Source organism: Cyprinus carpio, chromosome B23 (assembly GCF_018340385.1).
Source record: "Cyprinus carpio isolate SPL01 chromosome B23, ASM1834038v1, whole genome shotgun sequence".
In the NCBI taxonomy this organism is placed as follows: Eukaryota; Metazoa; Chordata; class Actinopteri; order Cypriniformes; family Cyprinidae; genus Cyprinus; species Cyprinus carpio.
This window is the reverse complement of record NC_056619.1, coordinates 1,091,703-1,113,038: the sequence shown is the minus strand read 5'-3', so window position 1 is coordinate 1,113,038 and position 21,336 is coordinate 1,091,703. Positions and strand designations below refer to the sequence as shown.

At 45.3% G+C, this 21,336-nt stretch overlaps 1 protein-coding gene across 1 annotated transcript; it reads left to right on the top strand.

The window, feature by feature from the left end:
- Positions 1–5,868: 5,868 nt before the first annotated feature.
- Positions 5,869–20,127, top strand: LOC122142024 (death-inducer obliterator 1-like). Its single transcript, XM_042751357.1, has 3 exons — positions 5,869–6,069; positions 7,002–7,651; positions 19,719–20,127. Exons 2-3 carry the CDS (start codon positions 7,002–7,004, stop codon positions 19,921–19,923), a joined length of 855 nt encoding a protein of 284 aa, XP_042607291.1. The 5' UTR covers positions 5,869–6,069; the 3' UTR covers positions 19,924–20,127.
- The last annotated feature ends 1,209 nt before the right edge of the window (positions 20,128–21,336 follow it).

Below are 21,336 nucleotides of genomic sequence, written 5' to 3'. Positions count from 1 at the left end.
TTTTCCCCTTTGTCTTTTTCTGTTCTGTGGCCCAGAATGTTTCTTTCCTCTATTAATTTTGGTAATGTGCCTGTGTCTGTGATGTAAAAAGTGAGGGGGCAGGGATAATTTTTTTATAGGGGGGACCACGTTTTTTTTCTTTTTGGGTTGGGGGAGGGCAAGCTCTGTAGGTTTGCTGTATAGGCTTATGGCTGAAAAAATTAAAGGGTCATATGATGCGATTTCAATTTTTCCTTTCTCTCTGGAGTGTTACAAGCTCTTGGTGCATAAAGAGGATCTGTAAAGTTGCAAAGATTTAAGTCTCAAATCCAAAGAAATATTCTTTATAAAAGCTAAGACTCGTCCACGCCCTCCTAAAACGGCTCGTTCTAACACGCCCCCACATCTCTACGTCACTGTGCGGGAAGATTTGCATAACGCCACCCAGATGTTCACGCAGAGAAAGAAGGCGTAACTTTTATTCTCGTTGTAGTATTGTTGTTGCCACCACCGCCATGTTGTTGAGAAGCTGTGTGTTTAGTTGTGAAATGAAACTACTTTGTTTGGCCTTCCAAAAGAGGACGATATGCGCTTCGTCATGCCTGGAGCTGATCCGTGCTGGTCGCTGAGGAAACACATCAACTTCACGCTGTGGATCACCGAAACGGCTTTCACCGTGGTAGAAGCGGAGTCCAGCCCGGGGTTGTCACATGTGGTCGCCGCAAGCCCACCGGCCATTCATTCATCGAATCCGCTGGCCACGCCATTTTCAAGTCTTCCGGCCATTCCTCACTCAAGTCCACAGTGTGTGATGCTGTGTGATGCATTTTATGGAGGACTGTTTCCTAAATCTGAAACCTAGCCTACAGTGGGTCTGTACACAAAGGCTGTTTCTATAAAGTGGGGCAGTTCCAACTTTGCAAGGACAGTCTGGTGCTTCTGACTCACAGCCTGTAAGTAAATTATTTATATTTAAAGAATTTGCCACTGATGATTCAAACGCAAGGCAGTGTAGAGTAGCGCTTGTTGTTTCTCTGATCACAAATGCAGACATGGTTTTATATTTACGCAGCACGATAAGCAACACAACACGTAAAAAGACAGTATAAATCATTATAGTCAGTAATTATGTCGCCACTGGATGCAACAAATAACTAGTTTGTAATGGATTTTATTAGTTTCGTCTGGTCGTGCTGGGAGACGGCATCACAGTAAAGTAAGGGGCGTGACTTTCCATCACACGCTTGAGGCATTTGGCCAATCACAACGCACTGGATAGCTGGCCAATCAGAGCACACCTCGCTTTTCAGAACGATGAGCTTTGTAAGAATCGATGCATTTCAGAAAGGCAGGGCATAGAGGAGAAACAATAATGTACAGTATGTGGAAAATAATGTGTTTTTTAACCTTAAACCACATAAACACATTGCATTACACCAAATACACAACATAATGTTCTTTTTATCAACATCATATGACACCTTTAAAATTACAAACACACAATAACATTTTAAATTACTTCTATTTCTGAAAAAAAAGTAATTGATGTCATAAATACACAAGCCTGATTTTTGTTTTAATTATATCCCAAAAACAACAACAACAACAACAACAACAACAAAAAAAACATTTACAATCAAGACTGAAAAAAAAACAACAACGTTGAAGCCAGAAGTGAATGTAAACCAGATTTGGCCCAGACTCTGTTGCTTTGGGAAGCCAAGCACATGAATAGCCTACTAATGTAAATTTGTTAACCCACAGTAACAAATTTTAACCAATTAATCGCATATTTTTGATTGCTGCATGTGTGGCCAACGGAGTAAGGTCCCCTTCCCTGCATTTAGAATGACAGCCTATCAGAACATGGTATTTGTGATATAAAGGCTGCGATAAGGCTACCTGGGATGCATTGTTGCTAGCTCCGCACCTTGGTGTGTGTGGGTTTCTGCCTAAAAGCTGAAATAGCATCTTTTTCACGGTTCAGTTGTGCTGTGAGCAACTGTATAACTTATGTGTCCCGGTGACCAATATCTGCAGGACGAACAATTTCTTTGGGAGCGTTCCGTCTTTTGGGAGTTGGGGTGATTGCTTCCTGCGTAGAACGGGATTAAGACGACGCTGCTGTTTTGCTGTGTTTGTGTTTTGTCATTTTGTTTTGTTCTTTCTACGCTAAAGCCGGTGGTTGTGGACATAGCTATCCTAATTATCTGATCGCTGTATGTGTTGGGCTGTCAAGAATAATCACTCTACAGCTAGCCTACCCTGCTACGGCAAAGTTTTAGTTATTTGTCTTTTGTGTGGTGTACTGAGCCGTGGTTGTTTAACTCATCTGAGCTATATCTTAGTCTGATCTTTTTAAGTGTTTTACCTGATTCTTGTGAACTTAATAAACATTTTGTATACTGATGCCTATGACTCTGCCCTCCATGGTAACAAACCAGTGTGTCTGATTTTTACCAAGTATTCAGTTCCCCTCACTTTAAAGGGGTGGCATAGTCAGCATTAATACATTTTCTATGAATTTGGTATTCATAGCGTAATTTACCCCTCTGTAGCTACGCTTCATTCTGGCACAGTCGGCATGATTTGCGTGTTCGGCAAAGACGCAGGTATTGGTGGTTGTATCGTTTGTTTGTTTTGTCTCCTTTTTTTGTTGTAGTGAGATTGGTGAGAGAAGTAGCAGCAAGACAGCAGCGTACGTCCGGTGGATTCTGATTTTCATTGTGGGTCTACTTCCTCTTGTTGGTAAGTGTTATTGCGGCCAAAATTATGGAGGAAGAGTTGCAGGAATTGAGGGAAGTAGAAGATCAGTTGAGGGCAGAGTATGAGAGGTTGCATCAGGAACGTTTCCCTGTGCTACCTGGCCCTAGTGATGCACCTCCTATTATTGTTCCTGGTCCTTCTGATGCCCTCCCCTCTCAATCAAGTAAGGCACAGGCTCTCCTTGCCAGAAAGATTTGTCTTTGTACCTTGAGACAGGAAATGTCCAAACTTTAATGGCAGGGTTGGTCTGAGTATTGATGAGTGAGTTGAAGAGACCCGAGCTTATATGCAGGCCCTCCACCTGTCTGTTTCCAATCAGCCTTTCTTCTTGTTTGACCATTTGGAGGGGGAGGCAAGGGAAGAAATTAAGTATCGTTCAGAGATTGAGCAGAGCTATCCAGATAAAATAATTTCTGTGTTGCAGGAATTGTATGGTTGCTCACAGTCATATGTCTCATTGCAGAAGGCATTTATTTCTAGAAAGCAACAGGAGGGTGAGTCTTTGTTGGAGTTTTCCCTCGCCCTGATGGGCCTCCTGGAACGGGTGAAGCAGCAATCACTGTATGCTATGCCAAATTCTTAAGTTTTGTTACGTGATCAGTTCACAGTTTGTGATGTTGCCCTTCACTGAGAGTTAAAACAGTTAATATGTCATCAGCCCACATTAACACTGTTAGAGGTTCATAGGGAAGATGGAAGATGGGAAAGGGAGGGTATGTTGGGGAGTACGAGGGGGCGAAGTAAATCAGTCCCATCTGCCTATGGTATTCAGTATGGCATGCAAGGCGAGTCGTGTGCTGATAGATCTCCTCATCAGTCTGAATTGGGTGAGCTGAGGGAAATGCTGAGATCACAGCAAGAGCAGTTAAATAAGTTGACTCAAAATTTTGCAAGTCTCTCAGACACATAGTCAGTCCCCTCACCGTGGCCCTGTTATTTGTAAGAGGTGCCAAAGACCCGGCCACTTCGCTAGAGAGTGTGATGGGGAACACCGTATCACAGAGCCAAGGCGCGGTTGGGGAAGTGACCAGCTTAAGTTTAAGTATGTCTCATTTAATGTCTTCGTGCCCACATCTTGCTGTTCAAATGGGCGGAGTTCACGTTCCATGTTTGGTCAATACTGGCTCCATGGTGTCTACAATTAAAGAGAGTTGTTTTCATGACCATTTTAATCCATGGGGTCAGGATCAACATAAGTCGTGCCAGTGGTTGCAGCTTCGGGCTGCTAATGGTCTTTCAATTCCATATATCGGCTATATAGTATTGGATATCGAATTGTGTGGTCAAGTCATTTCAAAATGTGAAGTGCTTGTCATCTGGGATCCTCCTGGTGGCATCTGCCATCTGACAAGGCAGATGGGCCAGTCTGTCTACCCCTAGTTAACGAAGCGGGCGAAGGGAACACGTTCCCCATCACTATTGTAATGCTCTCCTAATGGGCCTTCCTGCATGTACTATCAAGCCTCTACAACTGATCCAGAATGCAGCAGCGAGGGTTGTCTTCAATGAGCCAAAAAAAAAGCTCATGTTACTCCTCTCCTCATCAGGTTACACTGGCTACCAGTAGCCGCTCGCATCAAATTCAAGGTACTGATGCTTGCCTACAAGATGACCACTGGCACGGCGCCAACATACCTAAACTCACTAGTTCAATCTTATGCGCCCTCCAGAAACTTGCGTTCTGCAAGTGAACAGCGCTTTGTGGTGCCATCCCAAAGAGGTTCAAAATCACTCTCACGGACTTTTCCTGGACTGCTCCCCGCTGGTGGAATGACCTCCTGATCTCAATTCGAACATCCGAGTCTTTACTCATTTTTAAAAAACATCTAAAGACTCATCTTTTTCGCCAGCACTTGACCAACTAATACTAGCACTTACCTTTTCTTTTCTTGTCTATCCTATTCTTGGGAAAATAAAAAACCTTGCTACGAGTTCTGTGCTAGACTAACTGAGACTTGTCATGGCACTTGTATACTGTCGTTGTTCTCTCGTTGATCTGATTGCTTCTATTGTTCTGGTTCTGGTTCTGGTTGTTTTCTCCAGCGCTGGTGCAGAAGTATCAGTGGTGGTTGAGGCACCACTATTGGTGTCCCCATTGTTGGATGAAGTGGATTTGTGGGTCTTGATATCTGAAACTCCCCACTTGGGTGGTAGGACAGTAAGGCAGGACCCTGCAGCGATGGGTCCCACTGCACCGCAGGGTGTAGCTGAGGCTATTGAAGCAGTCACCTTAGGAGCTTCTGGACCATCTGGTGTAAAGCCAGTAACTTCATCAGTTGTAGAGCCTTTGCCAGTAGACCAGTTCACTTCTGGTGAAGTTTCTGTGCGACGTACGGGGAGAGTTAATGCTGCATTTAAAAATATGCACTTATAAATTTAAAATGAAACGTAAGGTAAAGTTGGGCTTACCTCTCTCATTAGGCACAAATACAAATGTGTCCATATTCATGATGTAGCCTATTTGAAGCTAAACTATTAGCGTCTTTATTAGGTAAAATAGGATTTGTAGTTCATACGCGTTCAAGTATCAACAGAAAAATATCATAAAGAGCAAAAATATGCCACAGTGGACCGGTGCTCACGCAGAACAGCACTGTGAACAGCTCCAATGAATGCAGTAGTGTGGGTGTGAGGCGCCGGTGCCATCAAACAGCTGAAACATAAAACAGACTACTCCGTCATTTTTGGTCAGACAATAAAGGCTTAATTCTAAACTGAAAAGTGCAAAGTGTTAGCAGTTTGAAAATTCAAGAATAATAGCCCAGTTAATAAGAATTATTTCTAAATGCAGTAGGCCTACCGTTCTTATTTTGCTCTGCATAAAAAATCAGGGCGCCCACTATGGAGTCGGCACCAGAGGTGACAGAGGTGGCCCCCAGTGGTGCCGGCGCTGCTAACAGCAGAACACATAGAGAATATGCTAACACTCAGAAATTAAAGGATTAAACTATAATACACACTTAGCAGGCTTACACACACACACACACACACACACACATTGTTGTAGATACAGATATTTGAAATATGATAGGTAACAGCATAAATGCTTAATGCAATACTGGAGTACAAATGTAGTGAGACGCAGCTGCTGTTTGTCGTCCAGTCCGCCAGCGGCGCTATTCGTTTCCGGTGGTGCGTAGCGTGGCGTCTCGCCGCTGTCTGTGTCACGCCCCTCTCATGGACAAAATGGAGGAAACACTCTGCGTTTGTTTGTTTGTTTGAGTGCAGTACACATTAATAATCATTAGTAAGTTTGCAAACGTAAATCAGAGCGTGCATGTAAACGCAGACATTACGCTGTGTGGAGTGAGCCTGCGTTGAAGGGTGAGTTTTATTAGAAACCGTTTCTGTAGATTTGCATTAGATAAACGAGACACGCGAGACGCAATGCTCACATTACAGCACGAGGAGACCCTTGCAAAGTGTTTTGTATGTCCTCGTTTTAATATTTTCAGCTATTATGTCGTTGGAAGTACAGAATTACGGTCATTCATTTATCAGCTGATGTTTGTGATGAGCAAATGTGGAAAAGTATCTAATCCTAGCAGACAGATCTGTAAAATAAACTTTGGTTCACCAAGTTCGTAGTATCTTTCTGAAATATTTGCTTCATTCTTGTATGCCCTCTGCTGTCAGGAGCAGTGTGTGTTAATGCTTAGGCTCCCTTTAACACATTGACCAGCTCTGATTACATCCCACTGATCCCAGGTCTGACCAGAGCACAGGACAAGCATTCAAAATCTGGGTTTATTCTGTTTTTCTGTGGCCTTCTTCTCAAATAATAACCAGTAAAAACAAAATAATAGAGTGGTTGATAACTTATAAAATGATGATACACTGTGGTGTGGTCTGCTGGAGTATGAAATACAGTAGCATTGCAATATCATATTTTTTTTTTCAAAAAACATTAATCTTGCCATATATTTATATATGTGTATGAACAAATATAATACACGGATACAATTTATCAGTTCCAGTGGGACTCATTTATACGTGTGTGTGTGTAATGACAGCTACAATAAGACCACAGAGCTAGCTTGATGGATGATGCTGTGAGGAACGTGAGCACTCTGACCAATGAGAGGACAGGTTTACTCACATGTGACTTGCCTGAACACATGTTGGTATGAGTTAAAGGGATAGGTCAACCAAAAATGAAAATTCTGTCCTCATTGTTCCAAACCTGTATGAGTATCTTTCTTTCAGTAGATTTCAGTGAGAGTTAACAGTGAGGATAATGTTGTACTTGATCTCAGATGGATGAGGAAGGCTCCAGCGCTGCGGCGGTGACCAAGTCCTGGGGCTTCCGGCGGAGCACCATCGCCAGGCGCGAGTTCATGCAAGCTGTGGGCTCTGTGGATAGCAATCCTCCGGTCCAGCGCCGCAAGGGCCGGCCACCCCGGGGCCACTGGGCTGACGAGAGGCGCCGGACTCCTGTGGCCTCTAAACGGGGTCGGGGGGGTCGTGGACGCGTGCCTGCGCTCGCTCCCGCAGGCGATCGGTCGAGCAGTGACAGTGAAGCTCGGGGAACAGTGGCGTGTGAGGAAGGCCCATCAGATCGAGCTGAAGACAGTGACGATCTCAATCTGCAGGAGATTCGGAAGCGGGCTGTAGCTCGAAAGATGCAAGAACTCAAGCATGACGGTGATGCTGCTGTGAAAGGCACAGAAGATATCGACGTGGGGCTACTGATGGACCGGGAAGAGATGGTGTCAGGAGACACAGGAGGACAGGTGTGCTCCTCCACAGACACAGGGGCAGGTGGGAGTTCTGCCGCTGCCGCAGGAGCTCTCGAAGCCACTGCAGAGGAAGACCAGGAGGCATTCTCTGAACACGGCGAGGGAGACACTGGAAGGAAGAACCCGGATGCTGTCTGCTGCACGTGTCAACAAGGACACAGTAACAGGTGAGCAGCATGGGCCTGTTATTCAGCAATATGATCAGTCACTGCTACTCCAGAAGGAGCTAATTTAATGTGTGGTGTGATTCATGCAGCATGAAAGTGGTGCAGGTTTTAGTTAGCCGGATGAGAGGTTCGGTATACTGCATGGCCATAGACAACAGTCAGTATCAGGAATTATGGGACTGCTGAATGATGAGCTTGACCAATCAGAATGAAGTATTGCAGAGAGCTGTGTGAACAGGAATAAAATGAATATTCCTCCAAAAATAAAATAAAATACTGTCATCATTAGGGATATGCTGGTATCAGATTTTCCTGTTGCGATTAATTGCTAATGCTATTATCACGGTATTGAAATTTAGTTTCAAAAAAGTGGTCATAATACAGTATAACAGGTTAACTGTGACCCGTCCCCTCTGTGGGACGCCTACGCTTCACTATAGTACGGTTTTATCCTAATCTAATCCTGACAAACTATACATTGTTGGAACGGTCTAAGACTCGTAAATAGATATTTTACCAATGTTTTTTGTTAAAAATGATGTAGGAAAAGTAATAGATTAATTTATGACGAGTGCACCTCAGAAATCTACATCATAACAGGAGTTCTTTGTTGCCTCTTTCTCTATCACACTTTAGAAATCATCAGAAATTATATATCAACTGAAAAATTAAAATCTCAGAATTCATCGTTTGAAACTCAGACATTGCATTACCATGAAAATGGTACATCAATATGTTACAAAATGTTTTCGTTCATGAATTATACAAATTTTTGTTTGGATTGTGCACTTTCAAGTCTATGTTCAGAAATTTGAGTGACAGTTAAATAACTTTTTTCTTATAACAAAAATAACTGAACATTTAAATACAATAAAGCAATACAGAAAAATATATAAAGTTAAGTTTTACACAGATTAAAGCACAAAAGAACTATAAAGACCATAGGTATCACTTTACAATAAGACCTCATTAGTTAACCTTAGTTAATGCTTTAACATTCACAATGAGCAATAGCTACATTTGCTACAGAAGTTATTAATGTTTGTTAAAAAATACTATTAAATATTGGAATACCTAAGATTAATGAATTTTTTATTGGCAGTTTATGTTAACTAATGAAGCCCTAATGTAAAGTGTGACCGAACAATAAAGAATCAAGACACTTTCAGACAATATCTAGGGCATGTTGTAGTCCAGATTCATATGGAAAATAAATAGCCTAAGTCTAAATATTTAAGTATTTGGTTCTGTGATGAACACCATAGCGAAAACACAAATCTAAATGACTACTTAAAATTATTTAAATATGTTTTAGAAAGTAGCAGCTGCTTTTATTAATGGGGTTTACAGGGTAAGGGCTGCGTTTTCTGCAGTTTAGCGCCATCTGCTGTCAGAGAGTGAATGTGCTTTCATTCAGGCGTCTCTCAGGTGTTCCTCATGTGCTTCTCATGCTGCTTGTTTACATCAGAGCGCACACACTCTTTCAAGCAGCATACAGCGGTGTGTATTTTGACCAGCTGATGGGAAAAGTATTCTTAAAATGCATTCCAAATTCTGAATAATTTGTGATAAAGAATTATTCACAGTATTTAGAAGTGCCCACAATATCAATATCATTACCGCATTACCGAATACCGGCACATGTCTGGTCACCATTCACTCACCCTCACATTTGTGTCTTGGTTATAGTTTGGGTGTATAGTTGTGGAGTAATTAAGTGTTTGTGTGAAAGAGGTGTGTCTTCAACTGCTTCTTGAAAGTTGTGATGTCTGATAGAGGTCGACCGATTAATCTGCCGTTTTTTGGCGTTTTTTTTAATTAATCGGCATCGGCTGATTGTGCTGCAAATTAGGCCGATTTATAGGCAGGCACACCGGCGGGCAGCTAAGCGTTGTTGCAGAACTCCCTCTGAGGCTGTGTGAGAGACGGAGCAGCTCACACTCTGCAGCAGCGGCTTGTTCACACACAGCTTCAGCTAATGGCAGGGCAAAACAGACTGTTTAGATAATTACGTTTTACCCGACTAGAATTGATGCCGGATAGTTATTATATTCATAAGTGCAACAAGTCATTTGCATGTGAAAGTAGAAACACGTTGAATTCAGACAAAACTTCTGTGGTGTTTATAACGAGCACGTTAACTTTCCTCATGAAACGTGTGTGTAGGTCCGACAATATCCTCCACGATGACATCACTCATGGCCAGCGCACTCTTGAGCAGTTAGGAGCAGCAGGCTGTGTAATATGTGTGAAATCTTTTATTTTTGTTATTACTATGGCCATTTGAATTGCAGCAGTGTTCAGTGTTTCCTAGGGGTGCATGATAAATATCGGCCGATAATTAATGCGCATCTCGTCAGTAAAGCTGGTTCTCTAACCAGCGGTAAATTCGTAGCATGGATTTGCGCAGCTTGTCAGTTAACAACGGCTCTGTGTAGTAACAGCTGCTCTGTGAAATCATGCACATGATGGAATTTACTGCTGATTAGAGAACTTAAATTATTGGCTGATATTTATCGTGCACCCCTGGTGTTTCCTATACATTGAGTTATTTATGACGCCTCGTCACTATATTAAAACCGCCACAAATATATTTTCCAAAAGGCTTATACCTTGTTGAATAAAGTGAGCGCTTCACGTTTCAGAATTAAAATGCAGCGTGGGTGTTTTTATATGAATGTAACTTTGAAAAGAACCGACTGTCTTCAGAAAAGCTTCGATGTCATTTTCATTTAGTCTTTCCTGTAACGCCTGATAAAGTAGTGTTTGTGAGCAGTGCTTATTTGATTACAGCCGTTACCAGGGAAACCGCTATATCTGTGCTCCAACAGCGCCTCCTGCTGGCAGAGAATTAATCTGCAGTCTGTGGGAAACGCTCGTCTGTCAGTAAACATAAACAAAAAGGTGCTTCAGAACTGTTTTGAGAAGGTGCTTAAAGGGATACTCAACCTCAAAATTTTGTCATTAATCACTTACCCCCATGTCGTTCCAAACCCGTAAAAGCTTTGTTCGTCTTCGGAACACAATTTAAGATATTTTGGATGAAAACCGGTAGGCTTGAGACTGTCCCATAAAAGTAAATACTAGGGCTGTGCGATATGGACAAAAAAAACCTATCACGGTTTTTTGATCAATTTAGCGATTTCGATTTTAATCACGATTTTGACACACACAGACGTGCTTTACAGTCATAAATGCATTCAGTATAAATTTGAAACATATTTCCAAAAGAAAACCAATGAGAGCTTTATCAAAAAGTTGTTATGCCTCTAGAACAGACGTAAGTCAAAATAATCACTAAGTAAAGATGTCAAACAAAATGTTGAGACATATGGTAAAAAATAAATAAATAAATAAAATAAAACCCGTGTCCAGGGCTTTTTTTTTTTGTATTATTTTATTTATTTATTTTTTTTTTTTTTTTTTTTGCCATGCATTGGTCATAGAGCTCATTGTAGCGGTGCCTCAGGTGCTGAAATATATTTATTGCTCAAGGCTCACATGTACTCCGTCTGCAGTGCGTATACAGTATGTGTATGCGGTGCAGAAGCAGCAGCGAGGGCGAGTTATTGTAACGTGTGTGTTCGTTCAAATAATGCGCGAGCGCGAATCTGTCCGCTCGCACGCAGATTTCCTTTGCTTTGTCACAAAACCAGACACGCGTGCTCAGATACACGCTGCTCTCCTCCGGAGAGAGTACGCGCACTTAAAACATGTCTCCTCTCACTCACTCACAAGTCTCTCTATGCTCATGCGCTAGATATTCATTCTTTTCGCACCTTTTTATTTCTAACCTTTTCTGTTCACATCTTTTACCGCGTGCAGTGTGAAGCTCTGATCCATTAACATGGGCTCGGAAAAAATACGCATCACAGACAGAGTGTGTGAACCTGGAGTTATGTAGGCATATGCCCAGTCTGTTCTGTTCTGGCGCTCCACTTAGGTGCGCTGCATTCTGATTGGATCGGATAGCATACTGCGGGAGCTCTGGACCGTGGAAAATCGTGCTATAAAGCGATTTAGAAATCGTGCACGCTCAAATCGTGATTTTATTACGATTTCGATTAATCGCACAGCCCTAGTAAATACCAGTGTCAAGGTCCAGGAAAGTGTGGATAGGTTAGTTAGGTTAGTCCATCTGCCATCAGTGATTCAACCGTAACGTTATGAAGAGACGAGAATACTTTTTGTACATGAAGAAAACAAAAATAATGACTTTATTCAACAATTCCTCTCCTCTGTGGCTACATTTAAATGCACACTTTTTGGTTCAATCGGACTGAGTTTATTAAGATTGATGAATCTGATTGTAGTGTTTACATGAACACTAAATAAAGTGATCGGGTTGATGTGCGCGTTTATATGTCACAAGCTTCAAATCGGAATAGAATTTTTTGACATGCGCACACTGCTCAAATAGTGAACGTGACTGATAATATAGAGTTTCTCACTGTTTGCACATAGTAACCACTCTCCTACACAGTTTCTTTATTTGTTTTTAACAGCAGAATTTATATTTACCCATTTATGGATAAATATACATATAAACCGCTGTGCTGCTCATATTTATCACGAAAAAAAAAAAAACCCTCCCTGCGCCCAAACCGGATTGCCTGTGGGTGAGTATCCAAAACAAGGTCGTCCTGCTGCACTTCACAGCTGCTGAGTGAAAGGAGAGTTTATAGTGACAGGACAAGCATTTATACAACACTTTATTCAAAAGGAAGAGCCGCTCGTTCCGTGCGTCATACATCATTACGTTATTTCTGCATCATTGCACATGCGCAGTCCTTTCAGTTTCATGTTCAACCCGATCGGTGTTTGCATGCACGCTCAATCATATCAGAAGAGGAATAAACCACCTTCAATCTGATCGAAATTTCATTCGGATCGAGCTCAGTCGGATCGATGAAGGTGTTTATATGAACGTTTTCAATCTGATTGAGCCGTCAATCCAATTACAAACGGATTATTTGTGTGCATGTAAATATGTATGTTTTTATATGAACTTTTTGTATCTGATTTTTGAGTAATTTGAGTTGTAAGCGGGTTGTTTACGCTCTTCTGTATCAGCCGCACTACAAGGATACGTTTTCTATGTGTATTTACACTTTGGTTTGAAAGCAAACAGCGCATCGACACAGCGCGGCTGACACAGAAGAGCGTACTGCTCAGATTTGTCAAAATGGCGCTACGCTGATTTGGAGAGACACAGAGGAGAGGAATTGTTGAATAAAGTCGTTATTTTTTTTTTTTTCGTGTACAAAAAGTATTCTCGTCTCTTCATAATGTTACGGTTGAATCACTGATGGCAGATGGAGTATTCTGACGATGCTTTTCATACTTATCTGGACCTTGACAGTGTTATTTATTTGGCAGTCTATGGGACAGTAACAAGCCTCCCTGTTTTCATCCAAAATATCTTAAACTGTGTTCCAAAGACGAACAAAGCTTTTACTGGTTTGGAACGACATGGAGGTAAGTGATCAATGACAACATTTTCATTTAGAGGTGGAGTAACCCTTTAAGTTTTGAGCCATGGATTATTACTCTAAATTGGGCTGCTACTACTATCTTGTACCCTGCAATAATAATTTGCTCAAACTCACTATGAGATAAATGGGAATTCTCTGAGAGTGTATTAAAAACAGTCCAGTACAAGTATCGGTATCAAACATGTTACTTTTGGGACTTTAGAAAGTGACGACGTGACGTGACATTCAGCCAAGTATGGTGACCCATACTCAGAACTGGTGCTCTGCATTTAACCCATCCAGAGTACACACACCCGGAGCAGTGAACACACACACACCCGGAGCAGTGAACACACACCCGGAGCAGTGAACACACACACACCCGGAGCAGTGAACACACACACACACGGAGCAACACCCGGAGCAGTGAACACACACACACCCGGTGCAGTGAACACACACACACCCGGAGCAGTGAACACACACACACACAGGGAGCAGTGAACACACACACACACCCGGAGCAGTGAACACACACACACACCGGAGCGGTGAACACACACACACACCCGGAGCGGTGAACACACCACACACCCGGAGCAGTGAACACACACACACACCCGGAGCAGTGAACACACACACACACCCGGAGCAGTGAACCACACACACACACCCGGAGCAGTGAAACACACACACACCCGGAGCGGTGAACACACACACACACCCGGAGCGGTGAACACACACACACACCCGGAGCAGTGAACACACACACACACCCGGAGCAGTGAACACACACGCACACACACCCGGAGCAGTGAATACACACACACACACGAACACAGTGAACACACTCACACACACACCCGGTGCAGTGAACACACACACACACACAGCAGTGAACACACACACACCCGGTGCAGTGAACACACACACACACACCCGGAGCAGTGAACACACACACACACACCCGGAGCAGTGAACTCACACACACACACACACCCGGAGCAGTGAACACACACCCACACACCCGGAGCAGTGAAGTTGACACTCACACACACACCCGGAGCAGTGAACACACTCACACACACACCCGGAGCAGTGAACACACTCACACACACACCCGGTGCAGTGAACACACACACACACACACCGTGCAGTGAACACACAGCAGTGAACACACACACACACCCGGAGCAGTGAACACACACACACACACCACCACACACACACAGTGCAGTGAACACACACACACACACACCAGCAGTGAACACACACACACACACAGCAGTGAACACACACACACCCGGTGCAGTGAACACACACACACACACCCGGAGCAGTGAACACACACACACACACCCGGAGCAGTGAAACACACACACACACGGAGGAGCAGTGAACACACACACACACACACCCGGAGCAGTGAACACACACACACACACACACCGGAGCAGTGAACACCCACACACACACACACCCGGAGCAGTGAACACACACACAACCCGGAGCACACACACACACACACCCGGAGCAGTGAACACACACACACACACCGGAGCAGTGAACACACACACACACCACACACACACAACACACCCGGAGCAGTGAACACACACACACACACACCCGGAGCAGTGAACACACACACACACACACACACACCCGGAGCAGTGAACACACACACACACACACCCGGTGCAGTGAACACACACACACACACACAGCAGTGAACACACACACACACACACACACCCGGAGCAGTGAACACACACACACACACACCCGGAGCAGTGAACACACACACACACACACAGCAGTGAACACACACACACCCGGAGCAGTGAACACACACACACACCCGGAGCAGTGAACACACACACACACACCCGGAGCAGTGAAACACACACACACACACCCGGAGCAGTGAACACACACACACACAGCCACCAGTGAAACACACACACACCCGGAGCAGTGAAACACACCACACCACCCAGTGAACACAACACACACACCCGGAGCAGTGAACACACACAACCCGGAGCACACACACACACACCCGGAGCAGTGAACACCACACACACACACCCGGAGCAGTGAACACACACACACACACCCGGAGCAGTGAACACACACACACACCCGGAGCAGTGAACTCACACACACACACACACACCCGGAGCAGTGAACACACACACACACACCCGGAGCAGTGCAGTGAACACACACACACCCGGAGCAGTGAACACACACACACACACACCCGGTGCAGTGAACACACACACACACACACAGCAGTGAACACACACACACCCGGAGCAGTGAACACACTCACACACACACCCGGAGCAGTGAACACACACACACACCGGACAGTGAACACACACACACACACACCGGAGCAGTGAACACACACACACACCCGGAGCAGTGAACACACACACACACCCGGAGCAGTGAACACACACACACACACACCCCGTGAACAACACACACACACACCCGGAGCAGTGAACACACACACACACACGGTGCAGTGAACACACACACACAGCAGTGAACACACACACACCCGGAGCGGTGAACACACACACACACCCGGAGCGGTGAACACACTCACACACACACCCGGTGCAGTGAACACACACACACACCCGGAGCAGTGAACACACACGCACACACACCCGGAGCAGTGAACACACTCACACACACACCCGGAGCAGTGAACACACTCACACACACCGGAGTGCAGTGAACACACACACACACACACCCGGAGCAGTGAACACAACACGAACACACACCCGGAGCAGTGAACACACACACACACACCCGGAGCAGTGAACACACACACACACACCCGGAGCAGTGAACCCACACACACACACACCCGGAGCGGTGAACACACACACACACCCGGAGCAGTGAACACACACACACACCCGGAGCAGTGAAACACACACACACCCGGAGCAGTGAAAACACACACACACACACCCGGAGCAGTGAACACACACACACACCCGGAGCAGTTGACACACACACACACACACCCGGAGCAGTGAACACACACACACACCCGGAGCAGTGACACACACACACACACCCGGAGCAGTGAACACACACACACACACCCGGAGCAGTGAACACACACACACACCCGGAGCAGTGAACACACACACACACACCCGGAGCAGTGAACACAACACACACACACCCGGAGCGGTGAACACACACACACACCCGGAGCGGTGAACACACACACACACCCGGAGCAGTGAACACACACACACACACACCCAGCAGTGAACACACACACACACACGGAGCAGTGAACACACACACACACACACCCGGTGCAGTGAAACACACACACACACCCGGAGCAGTGAACACACACGCACACACACCCGGAGCAGTGAACACACTCACACACACCCCGAGCAGTGAACACACACACACACACACCGGAGCAGTGAACACACACACACCCGGAGCAGTGCACACACACACGGAGCACACACACACACACCCGGAGCAGTGAAACACACACCCCCCGGAGCAGTGAACACACACACACACCCGGAGCAGTGAACACACACACACACAGCAGTGACACACACACACACACCCGGAGCAGTGAACACACACACACCCGGAGCAGTGAACACACACACACACAGCAGTGAACACACACACACACCCGGAGCAGTGAACACACACACACACACACACACACCCGGAGCAGTGAACACACACACACACACCCGGTGCAGTGAACACACACACACACACCCGGAGCAGTGAACACACACACACACACCCGGAGCAGTGAAACACACACACACACCCGGAGCAGTGAACACCACACACACACCCGGAGCAGTGAACACACACACACACCGGAGCAGTGAACACACACACACACCCCGCAGCAGTGAACACACACACACACCCGGAGCAGTGAACACACACACCCGGAGCAGTGAACACACACACCCGGAGCAGTGAACACACACACACCGGGAGCAGTGAACACACACACACACCCAGCACACACACACACACACCGGAGCAGTCACACACACACACACACACGGAGCAGTGAACACACACACACACACACGGAGCAGTGAACACACACACACACACGGAGCAGTGAACACACACACACAGACCCGGAGCAGTGAACACACACACACACAGCAGTGAACACACACACACACACCCGGAGCAGTGAACACACACACACCCACACACTGTGAACACACACCCGGAGCAGTACACACACACACACACAGCAGTGAACACACAGCAGTGAACACACACATAGCAGTGAACACACACACACACCCGGAGCAGTACACACACACACACACACACAGTGAAACACACACACACCCGGAGCAGTGAACACAAAACACACCCGGAGCAGTGAAAACACACACACACCCGGAGCAGTGAACACACACACACACACCCCGTGCAGCCACACACACACACACCACAGCAGTGAACACACACACACCACACAGCAGTGTGACACACACACAAACACCGCAGTGAACACACACACACACACCCGGAGCAGTGAACACACACACACACACACACCCGGAGCAGTGAACACACACACACACAGCAGTGAACACACACACACCCGGAGCAGTGAACACACACACACAGCAGTGAACACACACACACACCCGGAGCGGTGAACACACACGCACACACACACACACACACCACACACACACACACACACACACACACCACACAGCAGTGACACACACACACACCACAGCAGTGAACACACACACACACACACACACACCCACACAGCAGTGAACACACACACACACACACACCCGGTGCAGTGAACACACTCACACACACACCCGGTGCAGTGAACACACACACACCCGGAGCAGTGAACACACACACACAGCCGGAGCAGTGAACACACACACACAGTGTGAACACACACACACACACAGCAGTGAACACACACACACACACACCCGGAGCAGTGAACACACACACACAGTGAACACACACACACACACCCGGAGCAGTGAACACACACACACACCCGGAGCAGTGAACACACACACACCCGGAGCAGTGAACACACACGCACACACACCCGGAGCGGTGAACACACACGCACACCCGGAGCGGTGAACACACTCACACACACACCCGGTGCAGTGAACACACACACACCTGGAGCAGTGAACACACACACACAGCAGTGAACACACACACACACAAAGCAGCACACACACACACACACACACACACACACACACACACACACAGGAGTGAACACAAACGCACACACACCCGGAGCAGTGAACACACACACACACACACACACAGTAGTGAACACACACACACACACACAGTAGTGAACACACACACACACAGCAGTGTGACGAACACACACACACACAGCAGTGAACACACACACACACACACGGAGCAGTGAACACACACACACACACACACACACACACACACACACCCCGAGCAGTGAACACACACACACACACACACACACACACACACACACACACAGCAGTGAACAACACACACACACACCAGCAGTGAACACACACACACACCGTGAACACACACAAACACACACACAGTGAAGACACACACACACAGTGAACACACACACACACCGGAGCAGTGAACACACACATACACAGCAGTGAACACACACACACACCCGGAGCGGTGAACACACACACAGCAGTGAACACACACCCCCGGAGCAGTGAAACACACCACACACACACACACACACAGCAGTGAACACACACACACACACACAGAGCAGTGAACACACACACACAGCAGTGAACACACACACAGCAGTGAACACACACACACACCGTGAACACACACCCGGAGCAGTGAACACACACACACCCGGAGCAGTGAACACACACACACCCGGAGCAGTGAACACACACACACACCCGGAGCAGTGAACACACACACACACCCGGAGCAGTGAACACACACACACACCCCGGAGCAGTGTACACACACACACAGCAGTGAACACACACACACAGAGCAGTGAACACACACACACAGCAGTGAACACACGCACACCCGGAGCAGTGAACACACACACACCCGGAGCAGTGAACACACACACACACCCGGAGCAGTGAACAAGGTTTATGCGTGATGATTTTTATCAGACACTGTTCAGAGCACAGTCAGTATACAGTCTATTGTGTCACCTTTTAATCACCTTGTGACCCACACTATTTTTTTAGATGTGTTCGACTGAGTGCTAGTAGGTTTGTCCATTGTTTTATTAAAATGTGGTTAGTTTCTATGATGAGCCAGGAAAGAAGATTGATTGTGGATGTCAGTTTTGCTCTGTTTCTCACTCCGCATCTTATGTGATTTTTTTTTTTTTTTTTTTTTTTTTTTTATGAAATATGTGATGTTAAATCTGTTATCTTTATTCATCGAGCTTCTTTATGAATTGATTGAAATGGTAATGCATATTTGTGGTGGTCAGATATTTCAGTCCCTCCCAAACTGACGGCTCCATCTGTTAGGTTGATGATCTGCTGTGACTCCTGCCGAACGTGGCGTCATGTCGACTGTGTTGGCGTCGCAGAGACTTGCGCTCATCTCCTGCAGAGAAACAGACAATATGTTTGTCCCTCATGCTCTGATGACTGGGACGCCACGACAGCCAACGGTCTCAGCGGAAAACATGACATCGACTCAACTCATGTGGTAATTTTCTTTTTTTTCTGATTATCTGCTTTTGAGATATTAGGTATAATAGAATATGAACAGTGTGTTCTCCAGGGGTGTGTTCCAGAAAGCAGGGTTAACTTACCATCTGCTAAACTGAACTCTCGGCTGATTAACCCAAACCTTGCTTACTTGAGGTGTGCTGGTTCCAGGAGTAAGTTCATTCAACTCAGAGTATGTTCCTGGTTAACACCCGAGACCTTCTCAACAGAGCTGCTTCTTTCTTCCATTCACCTAACTGGTGGTTGTGCAGTCATTTTTCATTAATCTTTAATCCTTGAGAATAAGAAAATTATGATGTTTGTTTCATGCTAATTATATAAGTCAAAACAGATCTGTAATTTTATCATAGAAATATGGAAAACATTATAGGAATATTATAGATATTATAGAAAATGCCAACCCATGATGTGTGAGATAAAATGAAATGAATATATAATATAATATAATAAATAAAAAATTACCTTGTTATAATAGTTTCATAATTTATACAGATAACTATTCTATATGCCAATAAAATAAATATAGTAAACATATTAATATATTACCTTATATATTACTTATATTAGTGCTGTATATTAATACATAACTATATTGTAATAATATATAATGTCACGGCCGCTGGAGTCTGGTCAGTAGGTCACGCATGTGCTGATAGCTCTAAAAACACTAAAACAGAACCTACTCCGGAGCAGCTTATGTTCAGAGAAGAAGCTGCTGTGGCTACTTGCATACACTGAAATTACCTTCGTTCTTGTAAACAAAAGCTGAGTTTATCTGCTTAATTACCCTTAAAAATACCCGGGTATGTCACATGACCTGTTTTCTGGAATACCCCCAGACCCTGATGAGGAAAACCACGAGAATGTTAGCCGCTTCTACAAAAGGAGCCTGTACTGTTCTCCATCAATAACGTTTAAGAAGAAGTGTGTTTCTAATAAGTCAAAGTTGAATTCTCATCTTTATCAAGTAGGGTTGTGCCGATAGGCAACGTTGGTCCTGGATTGGTGCTGTCCTGCAGAGTTTAGCATTTGCGACCAAAAAAATTAAATTGCGAGTGAAAGTTTTTGCTGAGGTCGCCACTGGCCACTAAGCCTATGTACTTACATGTTATAACCATAGACTGTATAGGTTGAGGCAATGCGCATGAGTTTTACTGGGAAAAAAGCATTTGCATACAGTCCTCATCTGCGCAGACACACACCTGATTGTTGTGCAGTGCCAGAGAGATCAAAATGAAGGAGACGTGCTAAAAGTGCAGAAAAGCAGTGTCACTATTTTAAACTGAGGCAATACAATACAGGGCTCAAAATTAACTTTTTTACTTGGTAGCACTGGTGCTTCCAACTTCAAAAATTTAGGAGCAACACAACTAAAATGTGTGTGTGTGTGGGTATACAGGTGCTGGTCATA

Coding starts and splice junctions, on each gene's coding strand:
- LOC122142024 (XM_042751357.1), top strand. CDS start 7,002: ATGGATGAGGAAGGCTCCAGCGCTGCGGCGGTGACCAAGTCCTGGGGC. Junction 7,652..19,718: donor CAACAAGGACACAGTAACAG/GTGAGCAGCATG, acceptor TCCATCTGTTAG/GTTGATGATCTGCTGTGACT.